The sequence below is a fragment of the Globicephala melas genome, chromosome 1 (assembly GCF_963455315.2).
Source record: "Globicephala melas chromosome 1, mGloMel1.2, whole genome shotgun sequence".
Lineage (NCBI taxonomy): Eukaryota > Metazoa > Chordata > Mammalia > Artiodactyla > Delphinidae > Globicephala > Globicephala melas.
This window is the reverse complement of record NC_083314.1, coordinates 83,258,034-83,277,026: the sequence shown is the minus strand read 5'-3', so window position 1 is coordinate 83,277,026 and position 18,993 is coordinate 83,258,034. Positions and strand designations below refer to the sequence as shown.

At 49.5% G+C, this 18,993-nt stretch overlaps 1 protein-coding gene across 1 annotated transcript in view; it reads right to left on the bottom strand.

Moving 5' to 3' along the window:
- TBX15 (T-box transcription factor 15) overlaps positions 1 to 14,909 on the bottom strand; it is a 98,484-nt gene extending 83,575 nt beyond the window's left edge. Inside the window, exon 1 of the mRNA XM_030869213.2 lies at positions 14,705 to 14,909. Coding sequence (XP_030725073.1) covers positions 14,705 to 14,909 — 205 coding nt within the window. The remainder of the gene's footprint in view (positions 1 to 14,704) is intronic.
- Between the last annotated feature and the right edge of the window lie 4,084 nt (positions 14,910 to 18,993).

The window sequence follows — 18,993 nt, the reverse complement described above, 5'->3', positions numbered from 1 at the left end:
GCACAGCAGTGTGATTATCGTCAGCAAACTGTACTATATACCTTAAAGTTGCTGAGACCACAAAAGGTGGTAATCATATTTCAGCATATTAATGTATCAAATCAACACACTGTATACCTTAAACTTACACAATATGTATGTCAATTTTTTTTTTTTAAGTCAGCCTGTGTAAAGCGAATTGGACAAGCAGTGGAGATAAGCTAAGAAGGGTAGGTTGGGGCAACCCTATCTGACACTCACCAAAAGGTTTCTCATAAGAACACTGAAGTGTTTCTGAGTTCCAAAATTTACCAAAAATATCATTATGAGCATGGTAATACGGAGCACTTTCCATGGGCCTGGCACTGTGTCAAGCACTTTGCATTTGTTATCTCACTTACTTCTCACAACAGCTCTGCAGCAGGTATCCTTACCCTCATTTTACACGGACGCACCGGAGGCACAGAAGTCAGTCACTTGCCCAAGGTCACACAGCCAGAACCATGTGCAGGGGTCTGGTCTCCCCGACCCGCCCTCCATGCTCTTCACTGTTGCGCAAGGCTGCCTCTTTGGCCTCCACCTGTTGTCTTAGTTGCCCACACCAGCCAGTTTCTTCTGCTTCTAGGATATGAAGGACCGTCTGCTTTCTTTAGAATTTCATGCTCATTCCCCAACAGAGGCCATCCAAGGCAACACAGGGTTGGTACCCAGCTGGCAAGATGATGGACCAAAAATTATCCTCAAAATTTAGGAAAGACGTTGGATGAGAACGCCTCAAAATCTACCTATACACATGCCCCCAAATTGCCCTTGCGTTAAAGCCAGATCTGTCATTCTCAACACTCACCAGCGATGAGCCACGCAGCTGTGGAGGCCTAACAGACAGGCAGGAAAACAGGCAAAGAAAGAGAAGAATGTAGTCAAGCCCCAAAGAAAAAATGTTAACATCCGGAACAAACTCACCCACACAGGCTGGGGAACCGTTACACTGAGCTCTCCGTAACATCCCCCAGGCACCGTCCCGCCCAGCCCTCCCTACACACACGCGCGCACTCACACACGGATACACACACACTCTCCAGGGCTTGGTTTACTATTTGCTCACCCGCACAGCAGTCAGGTTGTCCTGTGTCTGTAGGAGGTGCCTTCTGCCGTACCTACCACCCAGTCAGGATATCACAGAGATGCCTTAAATCTCTGTGATGTCACAGTCTAATCTGGGTAACGCACAGTTGCAGCAGATGGGATCTAATGTTCCCAGGACTAATGCTGGTCATACAACCAGTGCTCTGAACACTAAAGGAACATTGAACTGGCCAAGGCCTGGCTGGTTTCATATCTTGCAGCGGTTCTAAATGGACAGATCTCATGGATGAGATCCAGTAAATCACCTAAGACTGCAGCATTCATCTCATCCTCTGTCACACTCTACACTTCAAGAGTCTGGCTCCACATGGGTTCCTCGAGCAAGGAAACGGGCCCAGAGATTCATATGCTTCTGTTGCTGCAAGAACATATCAAATCCCATCAGTCGCTGCCTGCCCCGAGTGAGGTGGGCAATAGGAGAAAGTAAAGCTTTAAAACAGAGATTGACTTTACATCTTTCTCTTTTTAGCTTCTAAAAGCCATTTTCCTATCACTGTGTACAACAGACAAGAATATGATAGACCTTACAGTTAAACAGCAAAGAAATACAGTAATACTAAAGTCCACACACTGAAAGCGGGGGTTGAGGTGGGGGTAGCTTTTCTACAAATCCCTGTTGGAGGCATGAGACTTCCTAAGTGGGGAAGGTTACTCAGAGTGGAGGAGAGGGTGGGAAATGATGGAAAGACAGTGAACAGGTCCACCAAAAACTTGAAACCCATTGTTAATTTCCCTGAAACTCACTGCTGAGATCACAACCACTTAAAGCGGGTCAGAGGAGTAAAGGAGCTCAGAGTGTAAGTGTTTATCGGAATGCGAGATTTCTGCAAATCACTGATCCCATACGGAACTAGGCTGCTCTAATAGAGCTGTTACAAAATAAATGAATCAGAGCAGTCACTCAGAGGTTAAAGTTAAAGCCATGACTCTGAGAGTGAGTGTACTTGCTGTGGGTCCTCAAGGTAGTTTCCTAATCCTTAGGCATTAGAAAGAAGCCACTGTGGAAATCAGAATCCCCTCCTTTGTAAATTCAATCCACGGCAAAGGGATTTCAGCTGAGATTGCTGAGTTCGAAAAAATCAGCAGTACTTAGAAATGCACGAATTGCTCGTCACTGCAACTGATACGTTCCTAAGCCGTTCCATTTTGAATCAATTACCAGTGAGATGCCATCCATCCCGTTGTGAATGGAAAAGGGAATGGGTGAAACAGAGCGGTTAACGTTTCCCCTTTATTTCACTGCATGAGGGGATTTAGGATGAGGAGGCTTTAGGTCGAAATCAATATTTCAGACACTAAGATTTCTGTGCATGAAACTCAAAGAAAAGCAAGTCACATTGGGAAGGCTGCACTCGCCCCGTTCCAAAAACCAGGGTGTAGAAACTCCACGCTGTGATCACTGTCACAGCGGCTTCTACCAGCAGGTATGAAGAAGGCACCTTAGGGCTACAGGGACTAACAACCATAGGAAAGAAAGAGACCCAGAAACTATAAATGAGCTCTCTCTCATTTATGATTTAAGAATTGGTTTGGGGGGACAGCATGGAGAGCAAGCATAAATTTCCGTCTACGAAAGTTCAAAGTTCTCTCCATAGCACTGAAGAGTCATCCGCAGCGGGGAGCAGTACAGTCTAGTAGTTAAGACATTGACTGGAGCCCCATGGAGCTGGGTTTAAATTCTGGCCACACCAGCTAAAGTGAACTGGAGTTGTGTGTCTGTGGGCAAGTTATTTGAGTCTCAATATCCTCACGTGTAAATGGGGAAATAATTACCTCCCTTGAGGGACTATTGGGTGCATACAATGAAAGAATGTACGACCATCAGCACAGTGCCTGGTACCCTCTAGCCATGAAAGCTCTTATGGTTAGCAGCTGTGGGGACACTGAGATAATATGATGCTTGTAAGATTGGAAGTATGGAAACATCTGATAAAATGTGGAGCAGAGAGTCTATTTTGAAGACTGAGACCTGCCTTCCAGCCAGGACAAAGCAGCTCCCTCCTCTGAATGGCCAGGCAGGACCTGAGTGCTACTGGTGAAGGGCCCTGGGCTCCTTGAAGGAGGGAGGGCTTGGGAGAGATCCTTTCTCTGTTCCTCTTCCCTGGGAATGCACCTTCTCCCTCTGTGGTGGAGAATCAATATAAACAAAGTCTGGGGTGTGACTATTTAAAAAAAAAAAAAAAAAGTGATCAAATCCAGCCTTCCGTTTTCTGGAAGGAAGAAAACGGTGCAAAACTGTGCAGCCAGATGTGAGTTCTAACAGAATGGCTGGAGCTTCTGCTGTTTCCCTGGAAAAAGACTTCCCAGTGTCTTCTTCCTGAACAGTCAGCTTGGTTATAGGTTTTCCTTTCATTTAGTCCCTTCCCCTCCACCTCCATTTCTTTGAACTCAACCAAGGGCACCTAAAACTCCTTCACTGCAGCCTCAGCTAATCGGTGCAACTGGCTCATTTTGCCCCGAATCCTGCGGGGGGGGGGGGGGGGGGCGTCCATCAGAATACAGGCTTTACAAACAAAGCCTTAGGAAAATGAATGTTCTTTATTTCCTATACGATAAAACCTGAATTTGGGGGGATTTCTAGGCTCCAAAAACTAACCAAAGAGAAACACGCTCATGTTATTCCACTTTCCTGCATCCAGAAAGGCCCCTCTGTCTGCTGCCAGAGCTGAGTTCCTGAAGAGCCGGTAAGGCTGAGGCTCCGTAGCTCCACCCTCTGCCCACCCCCTCTTCCTACTGTACGCCAGGGGGCTGACCCCCACCCTTGGAAGCCCTCTCCCCCTCCCGTCAGTGCTCACTCAGGTGCTGGCTCTTTGCCTCAGTGGGACCCTAAATAGCAATGGCTCTCAAAGTTTAATTTGATTTGATTAAGCCATGCCTGCTTCAAAGCCTGTACTCTGTTTCCAGCCACACGCTATCCACCAAGTACAGATCCCACTCCAAGTCCCAAACATCCCATTTAAAGCAAAAAACTGGGGGAGAGGGGCGGTGGCTACAATTGATTACGATTTGCAACAATTTCTTATTTAAACTGGTCACTAAGGTAAGTAATTACTGTCAATTCAATTGATAGGAATAACAGGCACCGTGCTAAATCCTTTGTTCCTTCAACACGCGCTATCTCATTTAATCCTCACAACCATCTGTTGATGAATACATTTATTATTACCAATGCAGAAACTGGGGTTGACAGAGATTAAGTAACTTGCCCAAGGTCATACAACTAGCAAGTGTTGGAAGTAGGGCTCAGACACAAGCTGTTTAACCCCAGAAACCTGAGTTTTTAACCATTCTACAATCCATTCATTGTAACAAATAGTAATGATAATAGGAGTAATTATCTCATTAGAGTGTTCTGGGAAATCATACATATATATACAATTGTTATATATTATTATTTGGAATATATATATAATTGTTACATATTACATTTGGAATCTATGTATATATATAAAACTTAGCACAGTGGCTGGTACGTAGTGTTCAATAAATTTGTTTTCATTGTTCTTGTTGTGTTATCATTATCATTATACTTTTATCATTTACTAAGTATTTCCTCTGTGTCAGCCACTTGTGTCAGGCTCTAAAGATACAAAAGCAATGAAGACAACATCCCTGCCCCACAGCAGTTTATAGGGCGGTAGTGAGAGAGGATGACCAGTAAATCTACAAGCTCCATGATGACAGAGGTCTGCACAGGGGCTGGGGCTGCAGAGAATGGGGCATCAACTGAGGGTGGGGAACTGTCACCGGGCTTTGAAGCCCAGCTGTACCAGTCTGTAAGGAAATAAGGTCCCACAAGACAGAAACATGAGAAACCCTCTTAGGTGTGTCCTGGGCCCAGTTTTTTGTCTGACCCTGCCCTCAAGTTCAGCAGCTATGAATAGAGAGGTCTTGAACGCTAAGCTGTCTTCTGATCTATCTTGTTGACAAGCGTTTTGCCTGTTACTAAGTCATCCTTTTAGCATTCTCACAACTCTGCCAGATGAAGATCTCGGCTTAGCAGACTGGACATGGAAAATAGTTACTAGTGCTTTCCATTAGGCTCAAATAGAAATGAGGGGCAACTGATTTGGGGGGGATGGAGGCAGGTGGGAAGGGTGGTCCACCAATTCAGTTTACCAGCGATGAAGTTTTTCTCATTCTTCAAATCCATAGAGTTTTTCCAGCTATTTCTGAGAATGGCACAAAAAAGTGTTCAAAGCATAAATAACTTATATTTCCTTTAAATTCACTAATGCCATAGAACTCTTTTAGTAGGAGGGTCCTGGGCATTCACACAAACAATAGATTACATCAGACACAAAAGACTAGAAATCACTGATCCAGGACTTCTGAACATGTGATATTAATCTAAAAACTTTTCAAGAGCTTTATGGAAGCTCTTAATTCTAGCTGTAAAAATCTTTTTTTTTTTTTTTTTTGGCCTTGTGTTGCTATTACTGTTACTTTCTACAACTGCAGTAAAACTTCCCTCATTCAAACAAAGTAAGGGATGAGTCAAGTGATAGCCACAGTGCATCAGGAGAAAAAAAAATTTTTTTTTTTACGATAACAAGATCACAGAATCTTACAGCTAATGGGCTTCAGGTGTTATTTAAGCCTCTCTTGCATCTCACAAGCCAGGAACTATAGCCTCATCAGTTACTATAAAACAACTTTAAAACATTTTTTTCAACATTTATATGTCCTCCTTTAAAACAAATATCCCTGGTTCCAACATTAATGACAAAACTAGCACTAGCATCTAGGTCTAATTTAAGCGAGTATAGCCCACTTCCTACTTTAATACATGGATATAATCTAGAATACGAGGGCCTGTGTTGAAAGCTCTGTAGCAGAGTGAAGACTCATAGATATCCACATAAGCAATTAAGGCTTCCGAAACGTTTTACAATTCAGTATTCCTCTGCAAGCTTGCATATACGATTAATTTTCTAAGTCCTTTTTTCCTATATAGCACATAGGTATATAGATATATATACACCTAGCCCCTCCCCAGCTTTGCTGCAAACAAATAAAGAAATCAAAGTATTAGACTTCTGAATTAAGGAAGATTTGTCACATCCAGGGAAAGCATTGCTGCGTTCACAATCATTTATTGGCCCAAGTGCTTGCCTCTCCCCACTGTGAAAAGCAAGTATTTATTTTTCAGAAGCAAAAACATAAGGCCTGAACCACCCAAGTCACCTAACCCCTAGGTTAAAATTCTGGGCCCTTGGGGCCTGGTGTGATTGATGTTTTGGGGCCAGGATGCCTCGAGGCGGGACTTCCCTCTCAGCTAACGCTGAGCTCTTGAAGGGAAGCCGTCTGGCCGGCTTCTTACAGAATACAGTCATTTCTCAATCTGCTTGGTAAAGATGGGTGGTTTCTTTGTTTTTTTTAAGAAAAGAATTACTTCATTGTTTTAAATCTCCAAGAACAATGCAAAGAACAATTGCCTGCTGTCCCTTTGTCTCGGTGGGCAATGCCGGGTTTCTGGGAGGGGGACATCTCTGCGGTTATGAGCCCTACACCCTCGGGGATCATGTGTGTCTCGAACCGACAAAATGACCTTCCTTTTTAATGGACTGCCTGTGATATTGACTGACCCTAGAATTACCCATTTGGAAATGGTTAGAGATTAAAAATCCTACAAGCCGAGGGATTCTTGGTTTCTAATTGCTAATGTTTGAAGTGAGTTTGATTCCTCAAAAATTTGTTCAGTCTGATAAAAGCAAAAGCTCAAACTCCCCTCAGGGCGCGAAGTGTAAGATCCTTGGGTGCTGTCTGATTTGAGGTTGGTTTGGGGTTTTTTTCCCCTCATTTTTTTTGTGGGAGGGGGGACGGCAATCTTTCACCAAAGCCTTCCTAATTAGCCCCATAGTCCCCGCATTTCTCCAAGATGTAAACAGAGCTGAGAAAAGCACCCACATCCCTCAGGATGCCGGCACTGGTTTCAAAGGCCCCGCGCTAACCCTGGACCCACGCATGCGGCCCTGCGGATCGGCCAGGCGGAGCCCCGAGCGCCGGAGCAGGAACGCGGGCCGCGCTCCCCGAGGCCCGGCCGCCGCTCCCGCCCGGCGAGGCGGCCGAGACCCGAGCGAGGGACGGAAAGCGGGCAGCCCCAGCCGCGGCCCAATTCGCCGACTCGTGAAGGTCACCCGAGCGGCCCTGGTTTCCCAGGGATGGTTTCACGAAAAGAGATGCAATCCCAATGCCTTCCTCGGTGAAACGTCATCTGAAAATTTTTTAAGGGGGTGAAAAAATGAGCTACCAACGTGTGTGTAGGAGATTGGAGGAGGGGACCAGGTCGGGGTGAGGGGAAGTGAGGAGGGAGGGGAAATACAGGGGGGCGAACTGCACTCTGAGCCCTTGTCTGGGGCTTTGACATCACGTTCTGGGCTGTGGGACAGTAAAGAAAGGCAGGGGGTTCAGGGTCAGAATTTCGGTTCACCCGGTGGAGAACTAGGCGTTAAAACTCTAAGGATCCGTCTAGGTGTGTAATGACCTCCAGTGATCCTTGTAAAGGGAACTCTACTGTTATCTGTAGCATTTTGGTTTTTAAACGAAGGCTATATTAGGAGATTAGTTCTGCAATCCACAATTAGGGGTTGGTGTTTTGTTTGCTGTAATCCTCTAAAGTGTGTGGCAATTTGGAAACAGCTAATTTGAACCTCAGCAACTATATTGTAGAAAATATAAGAGGACAAATAGGGACAAGATGTTGAATATATTTCCTATCTTCTTAAATTATTTCCCCCAAATCACACTGTTTCTCTCACTATTTCTATTAACCATTATTATTATCCAGATTCCTCTTAGTTGTTCCGTTAGCTCTCTTCATGGAAGAACATGAAATTACTCTTCAGAATACAAGGCAGCTTCTGTCCATCCAAAATGAAGATGGCATTATTCACAAAATTAAAAGCCAAATTTAGAAAAATTTCCACTCTCCTCGTTCTTTTAAATTGCATCTGCACAGTCTCATTTTCTGCTGTTTTCTCTTAGGCGTTAGTCAAAATCATCAATTTGAGAGTTAAATAAAAACACCAATAGCTAGAAGTTTCAGGTCTGGGGATACTCTTGAATTGTCAAGTGATACCTAGAGATGACAAAGTTTCTTGCCCCCCAGATTTTAGGTGTTCCCTATTTGTTAAACTGGCTCCACACACACACACACACACACACACACACACACAAAAGCAGTTTATTTTCTCTGCAACTTCATCTATGTCTCATTCAGAACTTAAAGCTCACACATAAATTTGTGTATAAAACACATACACTTGTGTAAATACTTTTTAAATATCCTGTATATACTTATGTATAACGGGCAGAACTAGACATTGGCTGATTTAAAAAGTACAGAATAAAAAGTAGTGATTACAAGGCCTATTTTCACCTCCGGTATCAAAAGCTCATCATCAGTTTGTAGTCAGCAAAAAACGTCCTGCCCTGCCTCAAAGTGAAGCCATTAACGGAATGGGAATAAACGGGAATAAACGTTGATTTGTCGTCACCAGTTGCTTTAATTCCCCACCTCTTCCCATTTCACCTCCAGTCCTCCCTACTGAGTCTCATTTTCCACCCTGACACTTAGAGTGAGGGCCTCACTTAAATTAACTAATAATTATCCTTGCCCAAAGAAGTGTAAACAGACCTTAATTTCAAAATTTGCTAATTGCTGTTCCCAGTACAGACCCCTGAGTATCCCTGTCATGCACATATAAAATTCAAAGCTCACTAGAAACCAGAAAAGGCAAAGCAAAAATAAACCATAGGGATGAGAGAAAGAAGGGGGAAAGATTCCATGTTCCACCAGCTCCCTACTTTCCGCTGTGGAAAAATATCCCAAAAGGTTAAAACTAGAAAACCACTTAAATATTCTCCCCATGCTTAACTACTTTATCTTTTGGGAGTAAGAAAGCAATAACCAGCTACACCCCTGGAATAATCATTGGACAGATTTCTGCATTTCCAAAAAGGAAAGTGAAATGCCAATCTGCTCTTTATCCCTGTGGAATTTGCACAGTTCAGCCTGGCTTTTTTTTTTTTTTTTTTAATCTACAGTCACCTAGAGAAGAAACTCCCAGATTTAAGAAGTAATCATTTTTCTCCCAGGTGTGAGAAATAAACTCCTACTAGAGTCCACAATAAGAATCTTAAAAAAAGTGCTCTCATCTTATTAATATTATAATTTTGGCAATAGAGAAAAGGATTGTCACAGACCTGGAATATTTCACTCCTTAATACTAGCAATGCCCTTGGAGAGGTTTAGACGAACAAAATAGTTGTCTTCTGAGCCAAAATGTATTTGTCCCTCCCTCTTTGTGGCCCAACATGAAGGATTAATGATGAGGGACTTGCTTCCATTAAACTCTCATCCACACAAGGAATTATACAAATAAACGGGGGAACATAAACCACCAATACCCAATCATTTTAGTACTGGCTCCCAGGTCAGGCATTTCCTACCATTCTTCACTTACTCCTCACGTGCCGAGTATATGAACTAAATATGTTAAACAAATTTTCTTTAATAATTAAAAGATGTTCATGATACCATTTGAAGTAATGGGGTGGAGGTGCACAGGAAAACGGCAGCGGGTATGCGTCAATATAATTTCAATCCGAGCCCCACCATAAGAAATTTAATTCCCCCTTCCCCCTGCATGAACGTCACCTCGTAAACTTTTCTTTCTGGAAGTTTTATCTATAAAATCAGGAAACCTAAAGTGGCTAGCTCTGAAACCAAATAAAGTATTCAATAAGAAAGAGCGTTGGGTGGGCCGTAGAAGACGCGAATTCAGAATCGCTGCGCACCGAGGCTGGAAGCTGATCTGTCCAGGAAAGCCTTCGCCGCCCTTTAGGCTTGTGCTCTTCGGAACGGTCTCCGAGGGGTAGGGGTGGCTGTGAAGCCAGCCGGGCAAAGGGGCAGCCCTGCACCGAGTAGCGAAGAAACGAGAGCAACCCGTCCCACCCGCGCGCACGGCTTCCACACGCTTCACGTGGGTTTCTGAACCCCCCGGGGGAGGTGGAGGGGGGTATGGGAGCGACCTGCAGAGGTGCAAACCACAGCCCACTCCATTTCTTCCAACACAGTCCAAACTCTGGGCACCAGTGTTTTCCGCATTCCCCGTCCTCCCCACTGCCCTCGAGCAGTTTGCTCCATCTATGGGACAGAATGGGTTGGAATTATCTCCTTTTTCCGAGTGGCTTCTATCGTGCCACCACTCCAGGACCGGAGCTTTATGCAGAATGTCTCCATAACCCTCCCCACCGCGCGGGGGACATTGTGGCGCGCTCTCCCAGCCCCGTACATCCAGAAGGCACTAATTTAGCCACTGTCGAAGCAGAGCGCGAAAAAGGCATTTGGCAGTCATGCCCCAGCAAACCACCATCCTTAACCGGCCTACAAGGCATTCAGATCTTGCCTACCCCTTCACTCCCTTTCAGAATCGTGACACAAGGTCACTGACCAAAGAGGCAGCCACCGCGAAAGGCCGTTTTGACCTGGCAACCGGGAGGTTTGGGCACGTTCATCAGGTCCTACACTTGGCTTATTCGCAGGGCGCAGACCCGACACTTCGAGGCCTGCATCGGTGCCGGGACGCACGTACCGCCGAGGAGCCGGAGTTCTACCCGAGAAAGACCCTTGGCGTCTTGCCCAGAGCGCCGCATACCCATACACGGCGGTCCACGCCCCAGCCTGCGCCCTGGCTGGTGCTTGCCTCGCACAAGTACGTTCTCCCCACTGGCTTCAAACTCATCGCCTTTTCTCCATTACTTAAACATCAGTGAAGAGTCACTTCTTCCGTTTTGACCCTAACGTTCCCGTATTGGGGGGTTGGGAGTGGGTAGAGGGGTGATGTCAGGATTAAAATCTTGGAGTTCTACTCTGAGCAAACAAGCCGTAAACCGGCAGATTAATTCCTGTGACCGGTTGGTCTCGCTAACTCGAAGGAAGCAAGTGCCTGGGGCACTGCGAGGAATTTTCTTGTCTCATTTCACTAGGGGTTGCGCAGCCGGGTGCCTGGGAGAAGGCGAGCGCCTGACGTGTGTGCACGTGTGCGCGGAGTGCGTGACTCCCTCGCGTTATTGTGTGTGCCTGCTCTGTGTGCCCACCCGCGTGCGTCGCCACCTCCTTAGGTCGCCGAGCGCCTTGGCTGCGAAGCTCAGGCCCGCGGGCTCCGGAGGGGGAAAATCCCATCGCAGAAGGTTTAAATCATTTTTCTCCGCGGGGGATCGGGCCTCGGCCGCACTCGGCTGTGGGTTTGGGCGGGAAAGACCCAAACCCGAGCTGGGGAAGCCGGGTGGAGCCGGGGCTGCGGTCCTAGCGCAGATGGCGCCGCCGCGTGCCTGAAATATACTTCCAAGGCCGCAGCCGGAGCAGCTGTTCCCGGCGATCCTGGCTCGAAAGTTTCCTCCGTTGCTGCTGTGTGAGAGGCGGGGGCAAGCCGACCCGAGAGCCAGGCTTTTCAGAGACCGGTTTTGAGACCCTCCGCAGCCCGCAGAGGCTGAGTGCTGGCGGCTTCTCCAAAAGACTGGAGCGCTGGCCCGGGTGTAAAAATGACGGTACCTTACAGGCCCTTCTCAGGGCCTTCTCCAAGGCCCGGAGGGCCTCAGGGTTTTTTGGGCCCACCAGGCTCGGTGGAAATCTTTGAAATACATACTGTGTGTCCTCTGATGTGTGAGGGCCTACAGCGAGCAGGCCAGGCTGGTCCCCCCGCTTATGCAGGTTGGAGCCCCAGGCTGCGGGCGCTCGGCGCCAACTAAAGCCAGCTCTGTCCAGACGTCGAAAGGAAAACGGGCTGTGAAAAAGCAAAAAGCCACGTCTTTGAAAAAAACTTAAGCATTAAAATCGGACCCTTCGGTTGTCTGAGGATCCCGGAATTTTGAGGGAGGGCTGAAAACGATGGTACCAGTCAGGGAGGGTATGGTGAGAATGATAAATACGGCTGCTCTAAGGCGGGTGGCCTGTGTATGTGTGTGTTTGTTTAATCCTTCCCCAGCCCCTTGGCAATATTTTTCTTGTCGCTGTGGGTTTTTTTCTGTTCCTGACTTCTTTTCGGCCTAGGGCCGGCGAGCCACGCAGTGGGTCCAGCCCCCTCTTCTCCTAATCGGGAGAAGAAAGTTTAATGATAATTCTGAGGCCCAGCCGGCTAGAGACTCGGCCCTGGGCATAATGGAGTCGCCCGCACCCCCTTTCCCGCCTCCAACACCATGCACACACCATTAAATGTGGCTCTGCCTTTGTATTTGTTAGGGCGCTGTATTAAAGACAAAAAGAAAGGCCTATAGGGAACTCCAAGCCCTGGCGTGCCTTCTACTACCCCGCTCAAAGCCCAAAGCTCTGTCTGCTCCACTCTCCTGACTGCCAAGTCTCCACATCAGAGCACGCTTTTTCTGAAAGATATTTTTTCATCCTACATCCTGTTCGTCCTGTTCAAAAGAAAGTCTTGGCCACTACGGGAACTCCAACTTGGAGATCCCCTCGGCCCACAACGGGACGGCCCAGCTGCACGCAGCCTGGCTCCGCAGAGGGCCCGCGAGTGCTTTTGACTTCCGGCTTCTTCCTCCTACCAGACCTTTGCCCCACAAACATATTTCGTTTTCTCTAACCCAAACGCCCATCTTTTTCTTTAAAAAAAAAAAAAGTGACAAAGGTAATGAGAACTGGTCAACTGACCTCTCTATTATGTAAAGTTCTATGTTAGGTCCTCACCCCCTACCCCCATCCCGCGGGAGCCAGGAAAGAGCATTCTGGATGCCAGGTTCTCGTGTTCACATCCCTGGACTGGTCTCTCCTTGTCCCCAATCCTCGTTTTTTTCTCCCCATTATTTTCTGAGAAGGACGGCGGAAAGAAAACTGCCAGTTGATTCTCATTATGATCCCACATGTTGGTCCTTTTGAACATAAGACCCTACACGGGCTCCCTACGACCTGTACCCCCCTCCCAGAGAAAAGTACCCGTGGACAGGACAGGGCGTCTGCCATACTCAGTTAGATAACTTCTGCCTTTTCCACCATCGGGAAAATAAAATAAACTACATCGCCAATCGTGAGTTGTCATAAGGCCTGAGAAAACTTCCACTAAACTGTGTGAAGGCCCAAACGAGATTCTGACAACAAATAAGTACGGTGAGGAAGTAGGGTCTGGCCAGAGATGGGAAACACACATTAGCCATGCGTTCCTTTCTGGATTGCCCACACAGGGGTCCGCGTGGACAGGCACCCGCATCCAAATACAACGAAAGGCTTGAGCAGACGAAATAAATCTCCTTTTAATTTTCTTTTCATCGACTAATAAAAATAATTCCCCAGCACGAAACCCAAATACCGTAACCGGCCGCAAGAACACGGAGAATTCATCAAACTCTGTCTCTGCAGGTCACCCGCTAATCGCGTTATTATTAGCCTCAGGAGCATGGAAATTGAACTGTCACTGCCGAAAGAGAAAATGTAAGCGACAGCTGTCTCTCCTTGGGTCGGCCAGCTTTCCAGCCCCCAAGCTCCTGGGCCCCAAGCTGGGTCCCCAAGCTCCTGGGCCTGCGGCCAGCCCCATCCCTTTGCGGGCAGCCCTTCCCTTCCGACTTGCCGGCGCTCTGACCCAAATCTACTCTCCAGCCCTAGCTGGTCAGCAGGAGCACCTCCAGAAAAGTTTTAGAAATCCTGTACGGAAACTTTCTGAAGCGCTAAACCAAGCCGCTGCGAGCGTTGAGTGTGTGCGCGCTCGCGCTCGCGCGCGCGCGCGGGCAAAATTCTTCCGACAACAGCTGTTCCCCCTGTGTTTTGCACAGTTGAAATCTTGGCACTTAATACAAAACGTTGTTTTCCCCCCTTCCTAGGGTTCTGTTAAAGTACTGATGTAGACACCCGCCCGCTGTTTTACGTGTTGTGTGTATATAACGTGCATAGAAGGCGCACAGATCCGAGACACGTTGCTGCACTGATCCCCACAAATACGCAGAGATGTGGGCCCTGAAGAGTGGCCCAGGGCGCAGGGTAAGCGGGCTAAAATCCATTCCTCTTTCCACAAATGCCAACTAAGTAGAAATATAATTATGCTCCCTCGTCACGGGCATTAGGAGAAACACAACTTGAGTCCCAGAAAAGTTGGTGTGGAAAGGGAAAGGACCGAGGTTGAAGGCTAAATGGGACAAACTGGGCAATTCCCACAGGGGTGTCGGACCGAGAACTCCGTGCCAGTCCTCGGACCTCTCAGAAGTGAGTCCCAGCTCCTCTCCGCTCCCGCCACTGCCTTGCATCGGCGCCCCTCTTAACCCCAGGGGCCTGCAGCCCCAGCAGCTGCGGGCACCGCGAACACTGCATTCTGCTCCCAGAAGGAGAAGGGGATGCGAGCAAGAAGGCCTCCCGGCTTGAGGTTGGCGACGAAACTGCAAGGCTCAGGCCAGTTTCCCCAAATTGGTTCCGGCGAATTTGGGGAAGGCTCAAGGCATTTGCGCAAAGAAAAAGAAACCCGGGTTGGAGCAAGACGTCGTCACCGCCAGGGCCTTCCTCTTCGCCACTCTCCCCGCCCGCTGGCCGCCCGGCGTCCCTTCTCCGCCCGCCTCCCGTGTTCTGGCCCTACGCACTCACCCGGGTGAGGCTCCAGGCCGTGCGCGGCCGCGTCCTCCGTGTCTCCGAGTGGGCCCGCGGGGCTCAGCGCCTCCATGGACAGGTCCAGCCCCTTCTCCTCCCAGTCTCGCAGCTTCCGCTTTTTATTTGAGCCGATCAAGGCTTCAACGGAGAAGGCATGTGCTCGCGAGCTCAGGGCGACTGCAGATCTTCTCCTTTCACTCATCTTAGCCGCCCGCACCCCGGCCCCCGCTCGCCCCCGCTACAGAGGGAGCAGCCCGAGCCCTCACGCTCCGAGCGCCCGCCGGGCCGGGCCCGGGAGAGGCGGCGGCGAGGCGGCCGAGACTGAGGCGGCGGCTTTGCGGGTCCTCGGCACCCTCCCCTGCGCCCTCCGCCGCCGGCTCGGACCGACGTCCCTGGCTGCCCCAGCCCCTAGGAAAGAGCGCCCCGAGCGCTACCCGCTCGCTGCATGAGCGCCCGAGTCCTGCTTCCCACCCACCCGGGCAGGCGCTCACAGGCTGTGCAGACTGGACTTCATCTTTTTTTTATTCTCTCTCCCTCCTCCCTCTCCCTTTCTCTCCTCCCTCTCCCTCTTCCTCCTGTGGTCTTCCCGTCCTTCCTCTGATCCAAACTTCTGGGAAACCTTTTTTTCTAAATTCCTCCCTTCTCGAGGAGCTGGGGGCAGGCGGTGCGCTCCTGTCCGAGGGGCGAGGGAGAGGGAGGGGGGAGGAAGAGAAAGACTGAGGGGAAAAAAAAAAGCCCCCGACCAATGGCGAAGAGGGAACAGGAGAAACCCTGAGAGCGCCGGCCAATGAGAGGAGGGGAGAGACTGAGGCTCGGGCCAAGGCTCCGCGCGGATTGTCCCCGGGATGTTCCTGGGCCGACTTTAACTCCTGGCTTCCCAGTCCCCCACGGTTCCTCGTGGGGCGGGGGGTGGGGGGGGGGGAAGGGAGGGGAGCTGAAAGTCGAGGTCTGATCTGTGCCGTTACAAACTCCTGCAAGTCCCACATCCATACCTTTTCCTCCCAAATCTGCTAGGTCTCACAGACGCTGCAAGCGCAGAGTCATTTAAATTACGGATCTGGAATTGGGAGGCTCTGACAAAAGGTCAACCTGTCCAAATACGCCAGAAAAAGATTCTGACAATGTCGCGCTTGCCCCCCAGATGCTATTAGATCTGCTAGTTCCGCCGGGGTTTCGCTACACAGGTTCTTATTTTCCTGTTGAACGATTTCTAAGCGACTCTGGTTAAGGCAAAACGAAAGAAACAACAAGAAAGCCTCGTTACTATCCGAGGTCTTGTAATTGAAAATACAAAAATCGCTTCGTCCTTCCAGCTCTACCTGGTAGAGAAGGAGACTAGGCGCCCTCAAAGCGAGAGGGCTGCGGTGGGACACCCGGCTTACCGCGCGCTCCTCAGGCGGATCCCGACTGGGCCCGCACGCAGCAAATGCTCTCCTGCTGTTCGGCGTGGATGCTAAGCCGGGCTTCGCCTGCTTGGGGCGCTTGCTCTGGAGAACCCGCCGAGAGGGGCTGGGAGAGGGCAGCCAGGAACTTTGACAGTGGAGAAGGAGCTTTTTCAAAATTCCCTTTAAATCCGATCACCTCGGGAGCCCGGCTCTCCCCGCCCCACTGATCCTCCCTCCACCCTTCAAAAAAAAAAAAAATCTTTCAGGACAGTGTGGTCGTCAGGGATTTCTAAGGAACTTAAACCCAACACTTCTGGCCATTCTGATTCCCCACACCCGCTACCGGTTTCGGGCCGCTGGAGACCCCGAGCTTAGCCCAGCACAGAGCAAGTTCAGAGGGGCCAAGAAGTTGATCCTGCCAAGCTGGAAAAAGGTCTCGGATTTCGCGGACGACGGGCCGAGCCACAGCCCTATCGCCCCAACGCCCTGGTCCAGACGCTTCTATCCCAGCGCGAAGAGGCAGGAAAGAGCCAGCTCCCAGATGCCAACGACAGACCGACAGGCCCCTGCAGACAAGCCTTGCCGACACCCAGGCTCTGAGCAGGGTCTAAACCCGAAAGCCTAGGGCAGAGGAGCACACGGTGTGTCACAGACCCCCCAAGAACGAACACCCATTGGTCCTTCCACTTTGGGGTGAGAAGGGAGGGCCTGTTGGACCTCTGAAAGGCCACATTCCCCGCCTGACCACCGAGAAATCCATCATAGTTCTTGCTATTACGGTTGGATGTGCTCTGGTGCTGGAGACAACTGCAGGGTGTCCTGAATGTACCTTGGGCCTCTTAGGAGGAGAGCAAGAAAGGCCAGTGTGGGAGCCCCCTCAGATGGGCCTCCAGCCTGGAGGAGAGGAAGCTATCCGCGCAGCAAATGCAGAAAGAATAACGAAAAGCCGCCGGATGAGTATGATTCAGCCAGGCTTGGCCTCCCAGGCCTTCCAGGAGCCTGAGTCTCAGGCTTGGGGGTCCCCCAGCAGCACCCCAAGAACCCTGGGATCCGGCACTGAGCTCTTCAGCCTCTCCCACCGTGCTGCCGGGCAAAAGCCTGGGTGGCAAGGTGCAGGGTCTCCCACCTCAGTCACCACTCAGGGTTGCTTTCAGGCGACCTTGCTGAAAGTGATGGCGCATTCACCACTGCCAGGCTTCAGCAAAGGAGCTGGAGACAAGGCAGGTCAGGAAGGTGCAGTTACCTTCCCCCCTGGCTCAGACCTCTCTTTCGGCTCCCAATTCTGATATTACCACCCTTGGCCGGAGCCTGCCAGGACCAGGCCCGATGGAGTAACAATGGGGCAGGCCTCTATCCTTTCCCAGCATTTCCCTCCTCCCCCAGCACCTGTATGTCCCATCTCCCTCTGGTAGACTCTTGCCTTCCTTTCTCTCACAGACCTTCCTGGGTTTGAGAAGTAGATGCATCATAGGCCACACACCCTCCCTGAGGTCATGAAAGTTTCTCAGAAAGAAGACATTTTGGTTACCCACCACCTAGATGCAGGTCCTGAAGGCCTGCCTGATGTAAGTGTCACTACCCAGGTGTCCACGAGTCATACGTAGAAAAATCCTGAGCAGTGCCTTCAACATCCTGCATCTGCTCCTCACCCCAAAACCTATGCTCTGCACAGAGTTCTCAGAGGAGCTCCTACGCCCTTCCTTCAGGTTGCACATAGGTTGCCGCCACCCCCATCCCACGTACACATACATCCTAGAATTGTGGGTTAGTCCATTAAAACAAACCAGATGATAACGAAGCCAGACTGGTTTAGAACAGTCATGAAAATAGGAGTTTTCCTCTAGGTAAATGGAGGGGCAGGGAAGTTTTCTTTCTGTCACTATAGGGATCAATTTAAGTTTTTCGGTGTGTGACCTTGTGCTGACAGAGAAGAAGGTCTGGAGAAAGATTCCTCAGGATGGTTTAACGTCCGTGACTTAGATACATAATTTTATGCAACTGGAGAGAAGAAGAAAAAGAGGGTTCGGGGGATTAAATGTGATTATCTGGGAGTACAGTATGCATTTTCCTTCTCCTCATTGCATCAAGGGGCTTTCAAAATTTCCTCTCATTACCACAGTTTCTCTCTCCTTTAACCTTCAGGAATGAGAGTGGGGTCTCCAATGTCTGAGGCCAATTCCTGAGGCAATCCCCAGGTTTCCCCGCCGTAGGCTCCACCCTTGGGTCCTGGGTGGAATCTACAGGTGGTAAGTCCAGTTCAGGTCTATTTCAGGCTTGAAGATGACTGACAAGGACCAAGCTGGAAACCCTACTCTACACCCTGCAGGGCCCCCAAAAGGATGAAAAGGTTGTTAAGCACCTGAGATGTCAGAGCGGTGGGGGAGGGGGAAGGAGAACTCACCAACCCCCTCAATAAGGGAAGTGGATGTCCAGGCCTAGCCTTGACCAGAGGAAAGCCAAGAAGAGAAGGGCAGCATAGTGACTGCTCACCTAAAGCTGACTGTGTCCAGATAATTTGATTTTCCAAAGGAACATCAGAGTTCTGCAGGATAGGGACAAGAATCCTAGAAATGGAGCCCTGCATCCTCCACATAGCTGTCCTTTCCTCTTGTTTCTCCACACTAAATACCCCTAAATACCACCACGGCTAATGCCCCAATACCAAGGTGACCCGCCAGATGCTGTGACTTTGCAGTTTTGAGTAAGTAACTGAAAACAAAATTTAAAAAACAGGTGGTGGGGCTTCCCTGGTGGCGCAGTGGTTGAGAGTCCACCTGCCGATGCAGGGGACACGGGTTCGTGCCCCGGTCCGGGAAGATCCCACATGCCGCGGAGCGGCTGGGCCCGTGAGCCATGGCCGCTGAGACTGCGCGTCTGGAGCCTGTGCTCCGCAACGGGAGA